Source organism: Amaranthus tricolor, chromosome 5, assembly GCF_026212465.1.
Source record: "Amaranthus tricolor cultivar Red isolate AtriRed21 chromosome 5, ASM2621246v1, whole genome shotgun sequence".
Lineage (NCBI taxonomy): Eukaryota > Viridiplantae > Streptophyta > Magnoliopsida > Caryophyllales > Amaranthaceae > Amaranthus > Amaranthus tricolor.
The window spans coordinates 27,785,094-27,794,564 of record NC_080051.1 but is presented as its reverse complement, the minus strand read 5'-3'; the positions used below and the strand labels follow the sequence as shown (position 1 = coordinate 27,794,564).

The 9,471-nt window shown below is 32.3% G+C and overlaps 2 protein-coding genes across 2 annotated transcripts; one reads left to right on the top strand and one right to left on the bottom strand.

The window, feature by feature from the left end:
• Positions 1 to 551: 551 nt before the first annotated feature.
• LOC130812668 (zinc finger protein CONSTANS-LIKE 13) lies at positions 552 to 4,307 on the top strand. The gene is made up of 4 exons (XM_057678221.1): positions 552 to 1,406; positions 2,196 to 2,405; positions 3,064 to 3,344; positions 3,835 to 4,307. Exons 1-4 carry the CDS (start codon positions 849 to 851, stop codon positions 3,938 to 3,940), a joined length of 1,155 nt encoding a protein of 384 aa, XP_057534204.1. The 5' UTR covers positions 552 to 848; the 3' UTR covers positions 3,941 to 4,307.
• Positions 4,308 to 4,360: 53 nt separating this feature from the next.
• LOC130812669 (uncharacterized) lies at positions 4,361 to 7,343 on the bottom strand. The gene is made up of 3 exons (XM_057678222.1): positions 6,971 to 7,343; positions 5,841 to 5,914; positions 4,361 to 5,247 (listed from the first exon to the last, which is right to left on the bottom strand). Exons 1-3 carry the CDS (start codon positions 7,208 to 7,210, stop codon positions 5,160 to 5,162), a joined length of 402 nt encoding a protein of 133 aa, XP_057534205.1. The 5' UTR covers positions 7,211 to 7,343; the 3' UTR covers positions 4,361 to 5,159.
• Between the last annotated feature and the right edge of the window lie 2,128 nt (positions 7,344 to 9,471).

The window sequence follows — 9,471 nt, the reverse complement described above, 5'->3', positions numbered from 1 at the left end:
TAATCATTAAAAATTTAACATTTACATCAAAATAACAAATTATTTATAGTTGTCACACAGATTTTCGTATATTTTTATTTGAATCTAATATGTCAAACGTCCTTTCTACTAATCTCATTTACACACAATAATGAATATAATAAATTATTATACAATGAGGTGAATATTAATCTCTGAATAAGTATTAAATCATATCTACCATTATTCTTGAGTATTATATGTGACAAAACTCAATAATAATACATTTCAAAATGAATGACTCAAACCATAGTCTAAGCTAACACAAACTAAAATTACCATTATTCACACATACAATTTCTTTTTTAAATTACAATGAAAGATTCGAGAAAAGAGAAAAACTATGTAAAAATCAAACTTAAGACCTCACATAAAAAACTGATACTTACTCCAATTAAAATAAAATATTTTTTTATTATAAATCCATCAAAATAAATTTTATTGACATTGTAGCAAGATTATTGAAAGAGTAGGAATACAAATTTGATTTGGAATGTATAGACACAAGAACTAGTAGACTCTAATCAATACAAATTGAATGACGACAGAAAAACATAACAAAAAAAATCCAAAGTCAGTCTTTATACGTGATTCTAAAATCTTCTATCACCTGCTTTGTGCTTTTCCCTTTTCCTCACCATTTTCTAGGCCTCTCACTAAACTTATCTTATCTTTCAACCATTTTTTCTTCTTCTCCAATCGGATTTCTCTCTCAAAATCCTTTCTCTGACACCATCACTGACATAATCTGAATAAATTTGTCCATTTCTAGCATGATTTAGTCAAAATCAAACCTAATCAAATCCCAATATAGAAACCCAAACAAAATCATGCCTGATTCTCCCTTGAATTCCACTACCCAGAAACGCTCATGTGATTTTTGTAGTGAATCAGTAGCTCTTGTGTACTGTAAAGCTGATTCCGCTAAACTTTGTTTATCTTGTGATCGTGAAGTTCATTCTACTAATCAGCTTTTCACTAAGCATACTCGATTTCAGCTTTGTGATGTATGTGATTCTTCTGCTGCTTCGATTCTATGTTTGACTGAACAGTCTGTTCTTTGTCAAAACTGTGATTATGAACGCCATAGTCTTCCTGGGAGTTCATCAAACCATGATAGAAGACCTCTTGAAGGATTTACTGGGTGTCCTTCGGTTTTAGAGCTTTCTGCTGCTGTTGGGTTTGAGGATTTTGATGCTAAATCTTGTGTTCTTGGTGATGAGACTGATAATCATGGGGGTTTATTTAGTGGGTTAGAGCAGGAAAATGATGGGTTTTCTGATTTTTTTGTTTGGGATGTTCCAACTATGGTTAGTCTTGATGATTTGATTGTTACTACTGATAAGACTCATAATTTTCAAGCCACAGTGGTGCCTCCTTTGCCTAAGGTTTATAATTTCTACTCCTAATGTTTTTCATTTTGTTCATCAACTAGGTCGTCATAGATGCGACACATGTTGTTCTCGTACATGATGCTAAATGTTTCAAGGAGTGTGAATGAGTTCGAATTTGTGACCCTCTGATACCACGTCAAAAAAACAAACTTATTTTTAAGTTTAAGTGGTTAAAACCTTTAATATCATATATACTCTTTTAAGAATCTTTCTGTTGATTTTCGTTGCGGTGAAGTTTGAAGGTGTTGATGTGTGGAATTTTTCTTGGTTGGCTTTATTTGACTTTTTATTTGTTGTTGATCTGCTATTAAAATTGCTACTACTACAGTGCTACCTTTTTTTTCTTATTTTTTTTTCTGAATAACATAGGTTGTTAGGAGAATATGGTTGCTGCTAGCCCAAAGAACGTTGATAAGATGGGATTTAATCTTATGATTTACCAATTAAGTTAATTTCCATCTGTTGGAAATATAAGTTCCATGTGAACTCACGTTGAAAAATTAACATATAAGCTTGATGGGCTACTCTTCGTACAACTAATTGGTTTTAGGATGAAACTTTATTGGATTTGTGTGCAGTTAGTGACAAATTTAGCAGCGTCTTCACGAGCCATGTCAATGTTATAATTCCCTCTGGTGATCATTTTTGAAACAAATTGTTGCATTTTAGATCTGCTTCATGAATAGCAGTTACTATGCGAGTGTAGAACTGATTAGAAATAAAGGTGTGTGCATATGAAGAGATACCAGGCTTTTGATTGAGCGAATTTCTTTAATCTCTCAGGACAGGAACTTATCTTGTGGTCAACACAAACGCGAGATACTTCATCAGCTTTGTGAATTAGCAAAGGCAGAGCCTAATACACAACAAGATACGAATCCTCCTATCAGGCACCATATGGTAGCTGATGAAGATGAGAAAGACTCCAGGGTGCATCAAAAGATTCGGGTTTCTCAACGTGATGATGAACACAATACATATGAAGGGAATGAGGTATTAATTCATTTTTTCATTGTGTTTTTGTCCGAATATTTGTTGTCCTTCAATGGTACATTACTTGTTATTCAAACAAAACATTCTACAGTGTCTTGAAGACCAGAGTAGAGCAGCAGATGTTTGTGTTTGGCTTGACATGCTTGATGCATTCTATAGGTTATGAAAATGAAAAGTTTTTTCTTCGAAAAATATAATCCTCCATTGTTAAATAGATTTGAGTCCCCATGTATTTTGTTCAAATATGCTTGATATCGAGGAAAGAGTGAAAATTTTGGACCCTTCACGGTTACCCCTGCATTGACATGTTATGGATATGTATATGAATACAAGACCAGCAATCTTGTTGTCAATAACCCACATGTGATCCCACATCAAACAATTAGAGAGAGGTTGACTAACATATAAACTTGATGGGATACTCCTCCTATTACCAATTGGTTTTAGGATGGAACTTCATTTGGTTTGTGTGTCGTCAGCTCTCCTCTCATGTGAGTCTTGTGGACAAGCCCGAGTTTATCACACTAATTCTCAAAGTTGCAACATTCCACTTTGTTGTCAACTTTTTATTCAAGCTTTTCTTTCTATGATAAATTGATTGAACTTTCTAGATTCTCCAGTGTGAAGAATGATCATTTAGTGTTCTGTATTGATACAGGCAAGCCCATATACATGGTGCAACGATGCTGATGAAGGTGGAAATGACGTATTTATCTCATCTACCTTGTCGGGAAGCCACATCGAAGAGAGTGTTTTATTTTCTGAAACACAATCTAGCATGCATAGCAATGCAAATCTTGCCACAAATGGATGGAATTCTCAGCATTCTGTTAGAAATGAATCACTGGAGTTCTCTCAAAGGGTTCCCATTCGTGAATTACTAAGTGCAGACCGGGATTCTGCATTATCACGGTACAAAGAAAAGAAGAGGACGAGGAGGTAACCCTTTTAGAATGATCGTTTAATTTTCTTCTAGTCTTGGGTCATGCATTGTGTTCGTTTGTTAGGGTGGGTCAAACACAAAACCAGTCTAGAAGAGTTTATGTCCTGAAATTCCTTAGCCATCAGAAAATTTCCTGGCTATAGGTTTTGAACTATTCTCTTCTCTTATTTCGATCTTACTCGGTATAACTTGAACATTATGCGCGTAAATAGGGCTAAAGACAATGGTTTTGCATGAGTATGATTAAGGAATATCTCGAGAATCATGGGTTGACATTAGTAGTTAAAGCCTTAAAGGCCTACCCTTCTACTCTTGTAATAGGGGTTTGATGATAGGAAAATCAAACCTACCCCCTTTTGCCCGTAGGATATTCTCTAGTCTTACTTGAGAATTGAAAAAAATTAAGGACTGTCTTGATGTTTTTGAGACATGGAAAAGATTGAACTGTATAGTATATTGATTTTTATTACGGAATGGAATCAACAGGTTCGAAAAGCACATAAGATATGAATCAAGGAAGCTTCAAGCAGAAAACAGAACGAGAATCAAAGGTCGTTTTGCTAAGTTAGTCAATCGTGTGAATCAGGCATGAGCAGTTACTCATGTAGAAGTCCGGAAAGCTGATGCACAAAAGGGCGGTTTACAGAGTTTTAATTGTTCTTGTGGCTATCAGTGCTATGCTCAATCAGTGTTTATTAGAAGTTAGGAGTAGCATATGAATGAGTGTTTGTGTAAGTTAGTGATACATAAGGGGCATGTCTTGTATAGCTTTGTCTATGGCTATGATCAAACTAAGATTATTTGCAAGAAACATGTTGTATTATATAATCATGTAATAGTAAACTCGAATAAAGTATAATATTTGTTAGCCATGATCTGTATTTTTTATTTATTTTTGGCTTATGTAGCCGACATTACATATTAAGATTAAGATTTTGACATTATTATTGTCGTTTCTACATTAATAAGTGCACAACTTGGTCACTCTCACTTGATACCAAGAATGGAATTGCCAGACTTGAAACTTCCTATGTACAAACTACAAAGCAAAGGACCTATTAGTTGATTTGCAAAATCTCAACTATATCTCATCCCAATACAAAATTAGTTCTCCTTAAACATTTTTAAAAAACTACTCACAATAATTGCTAATTTTCTTACAATAATGCATATTTTTGATTAACTATGAATAGCTCAACCTCCAACTTCATGAATCATACGAGTCCCGAGGAGGCAACCAATCAAACTCAACATTAGAATATACTTATCGATTTCACACGAGACAAGGCATCCTTAGTGCTCACCACATACAAAGAAGAGCTACCAGCAGTCCAGCAGTATGTAGAGTTATTATTAAGTGTGCATACATGTAACTAGAGCTCCTACATGTTAATAAGAAGAGCTACCAATAGAATTCAAGTTAATTACTTTCTACAAAAAAAGAAACCCAATTACAATACATGAAACTATGAAAGAAACCCACCAAGGCTGTAATTTATCCATTTTCATCTCATAACATGAAACTTACCAAACAAAAGACTAAACTAAAAACTTTCTACTGTATCCTTCAACCCTCCAAAATACAAAATCAGTCTACCAGCAAATTTGTCAACAAAGAAACTCCGAAGCCAGAGAATAAAAGTGATGCACTCAGGTGATATTTCATCGTTGTGTCGAAAGGACCAAATACCCAAATGTGATTTAAGCATATGCTAATGGGTACATCAAACTCTAGCAACTTCTGATTTTCACTCTTTAAGAAAGAGAGAGGATTATGAAGAAGATATCAGTTATGGAAGCAAAGAGCAATATCAATTGACTGCATCGCTTCTTTCTCCAGGATCTTCCCTGTGACCACCACAACAGTAGAAATGTGGCAGCTTCACACGACCGCAACACCTATAAAGCCAACAGGTTAAGGCGGAGGGCAAGAATCAAGCTGAAATTTGACCAAAAAGACAAGAAATTTGTGATCAAGTTTGCACGCACATCCCAACTAAGCATATATAAATGCATACTGCTCAAAGTTATAGTAGAGCAACTTATACGCCCTAATGTACTCTCTCCATCCCACTCAATTTGCTATATTGATCATTCTTAGCTGCCATTGGTTTTGCTACATTTCGATTAATGGACAGACTTGGCATTTTCTCGTAATCGCATCCACAAACTCCATCTCTCTCTTCATCTCACCTACATGTTTTGTTTGCCTACTCAGTTTTTATTTTATTCTTCACTAACCTGCAAATATAATTTTCTACCAAAACAACAATGTAGCAAAATGAAAGAGATGAATGATGGAATGAGTACTTATACTTGCCTCCAGTCAAACTAAATTGCCACATTGCAAACAATCATAATTAAGGTCTATACATATGACGAAAAATGTCATATACAATAGTCCCATGTCATAAAAATCTAGTCATAAGCTAAGGCTTTAGGAGTATTAAGCAAATCAAATCTTCAAACTTATATTAACAGAAAATCCTTACGTGCATCGGATTATAACCGGAGTAGGCTTCAAAGCTTTCGGTCCATTTCTAATGCCTCTTTTATGACGTGAAACCTGAACAAGCAGAAAGAGATTCGATCAACACACCATGCAGTAAAGTAATATGTACAGATCAATCTACAATAAAAACTCTTCCAGTTAAACCCGTCAAATATCCTTGACAAGCATTAAAATGATGTTAAATACGAACGGATATTCTTAACTGGCAATTACGCACCAGAACAACCTATTGTTCAGTAACAAAAAAATCTGCAACTTAATTTGATAAACGAAATAACATGACGATTGAAAAGGAAACTTCCAAGCATGTGCCATATCCGGCAAAACTACAGCATACTAAATACAAATTTTACAAAAAAAAAAATATGATTACACTAGGAATAGTTCTTTGTATGATCATTTCCTTATTATCACTATTTTAATGGTCAATGAAGCATTGTCTACACAACGTTTTACATATTTAGTGATATGACTATGCATTATTTACAATCCTACATAAGAAAACAATGCTTTGAAGTTATCTACCTAAAACTGGCTCACCCACATAACTAAAGTAAGCTAGCAATTGAACAAAGTTGATTCAATAGGTTAGTTCTTTGCAAAGCATCCAAAAGCTGGCCAAATATTCTGATTGTGGCTACGTTGTTAACTTTTCTCGAATCCATGTTCAACAAGCTCATTTGTCAGTAAATTATTGTAGCAAAAAAGTAAATTTTCCCGGGTGAAAACCACTTAATGAAATTGGCCGTTATAGAATGTTGTTTATCCTGACGTCATAAATCAAATGAAGATGTTCACATGCTGTACACTACCATGAACCAGATGCAACTGGTGGCACACAAGGGGTTTCATCTAGCATGGACAGAGATGGAAAGAGGAAGCAAATGAATGAAACTTGGAGTTTAATAGTGATACAGCAACAAACAAATACCCAAAACAGTAAACAACTGAGAAAAAAATGCCGGACATTTGATAAAACCCTAAATCCATTTACCGTCAAATGTCAATTTTGAATAAACCCTAATAACCCAGTAACTGAAAATCGTAAACAAAGAAACAACACAAAAAATGAATTAAGAAACGAAAAGAGTTCAATTAAATGAGGTGTACCTTCTTTTTGGGAACAGCCATAAGATCCATGGATCCTCCACCAGGGGTAAAACCCGGAAAATGGCGGGAAAATTCGGAATGAAAATCATCCGGTAGAGTCAAAGGAGGAGATGGCATTGGGTCCATTGATGGTGGAAGAGCAAAAGCATTGGTGAATCTTGAGAATGTATGTAAGCATCCATTAATACTTCCTCTCCCATGAAATCCTCTCTGTATTCCTTTTCTCAATGCGGAAGCCATGCGTTAGAGTTGATTAATGAGTTATTGTATACTTTGTTTTTAGGAAAACTTCCACTAAATTAATACGATAGAGAAGTTTAGGGTTTATACGAAATCGGTTTAGATAATTTTTTCAATTCTTTCCAAGAAACTATCTTCTGTCTCTAATAATTGCTACAGGGACTGTAATAATTAATGTTTATTAATTGATCTTCGTCTTGTACGAGACCCACTCATTATAAGACGGGTCCATATAATAGCTTATTTTTTCAATTGATTACTTTAAGATTATAGACAATCGTTTTAAGATTATAAGTAATTATTTTAAGACTATTAAAAATAATTATATTAAAATTATAAGTGATTATTTTAAGACAGAAAAGGTATATTGGACCAGGTCTCATTTAAGAATTAGTAATATTCTTACGTTTATATAAAATATAGTCTAATGAAATATTGTTTGATTTATCTACATATTTTTATAATATTAATTCATTAAAAATCTTTATCATAAAAAAATAAAAATATTAAAAATTTAAATTATAAGTTGAGTAGCATAAAAATCATTAGTTTAGTAACTATTAAAAACTATAAAAAAAAATATCACTTTATCTATTAAAATAAAATAATAAATTTAATTCTTGCTACCCCTCTTCTAACCCTGCTCCATAAAACTTCAGCATGTTTAGCAAATCTAAGAATATAATATAATGTGTTATAAGAGTGCAAATAATTGTGCTTGAAAATCAATACCCTCTAAAAGTAATTAAAAACACATGAAGCTTGTATTAAGTTCATAAAGATATATAAACAAATTTGATTTAAATTCAAACTTATCGACTTTCTTTTGAATACAAACAAAAACATCAAATGTGGACAGAGTGATATCTACAGTAATCGATTTAAATGACAAAATAAAATCGAAAAATTTACTTTATTTACATATGCATTGTTCTCATTTAGCGTATTCTTGACATCTTATTCACAAAATTATATTTTTTATTTCTTTGTCGCATTGAATTTTTATTTATTTTTTTAATGTGGACTAGGAACTTGGTAATTATAACATACTCCATGAGTTATTGCAGTAATTTTTTTAATCCTTCTATTTGTTTCAAAGGCCAAACAATAAAAAGAGAGGAGCAAAATTGGTTGAACAGAAGGGTTGATTTAGGCTCTTAGATCTATTTCAACTTTCAAGTTAGATATTTTCGCACTTTAAATTGAATTTTGTGTTTATATTGATTTTTTATCATTATAATTTCTATAAAGTCGGATAAATGTAAGGTTAGATATATTCAACACCTCTAGTGTGAATCATTGTTCATTATTTAGGATTTAATTATCAAAGGCACAATGTGTAGGTATTATGTTTTCACCTACCTGGATTTACCTTGGTAATGTTAAGAGTCAACTCAATAAAGTTTAAGTTATGGTTAAAACTCTAAAATATGTTATATATATATATATATACTCTAACGCACTAGAATCGTCCTATGAACTAGAATTGTGGATGTCATGATTTAAGATTTAAACATGTAATCTTTTGTCACATTAGCTTTTGATATCATATCAAGAAATAGATTCAAATATTTTAAATTAATTTTAAATCAAATTAAAAATTAACGGATTTAGATGGGCGGGGTTTATGAATAACCTTCTAAGAGGGTGTATGGTATGAGAACATAAAAAGTAGTAAAAGGAAAAATAATAAAGAGGAGTAAGCGTAAGGTAAGAATTATTGTTATGTATTGTTTAATATAACAATATAAAAAGATAACAACTAAATAAAAAAAGAAAATTTGTTACTTGACATAATAAATACTAATAAAATAAGGATATTTATTACCTTAAAAAAATAATTAAGTTAACCTAATATTATTCCAAATAAAAAATAAAAAATAAAAAATAATACTATAAATTAAATCTCTTACTTAATATTATTTGATATTAAAAAATTGATACCAAAGCCCTTGAAATTGGTTAGCAAGTAGGGGCACATGAGCTTCATTCCACTCACTCGGCTAGTGCCCTCTTCACATTTCAAAGTAAAAAGATAGCTGTCAAAATTCTCCTGCTCCTTGTGTCTCTTTAAATTTGTGTTTTCTGTCCCAACTTTTCAGATACCATTCATTTATGTTTAATTGATCAATTACCATTCATAAAAAAAAGAAAAAAAATCAAAAAATACCCCATTGTTGTCTAAAAAAGTTCCCTCCATTTTATATTATTTCACGGTTTTCAAAATACAATATGTTCAAAAAAAATCTATAAATTTTTTA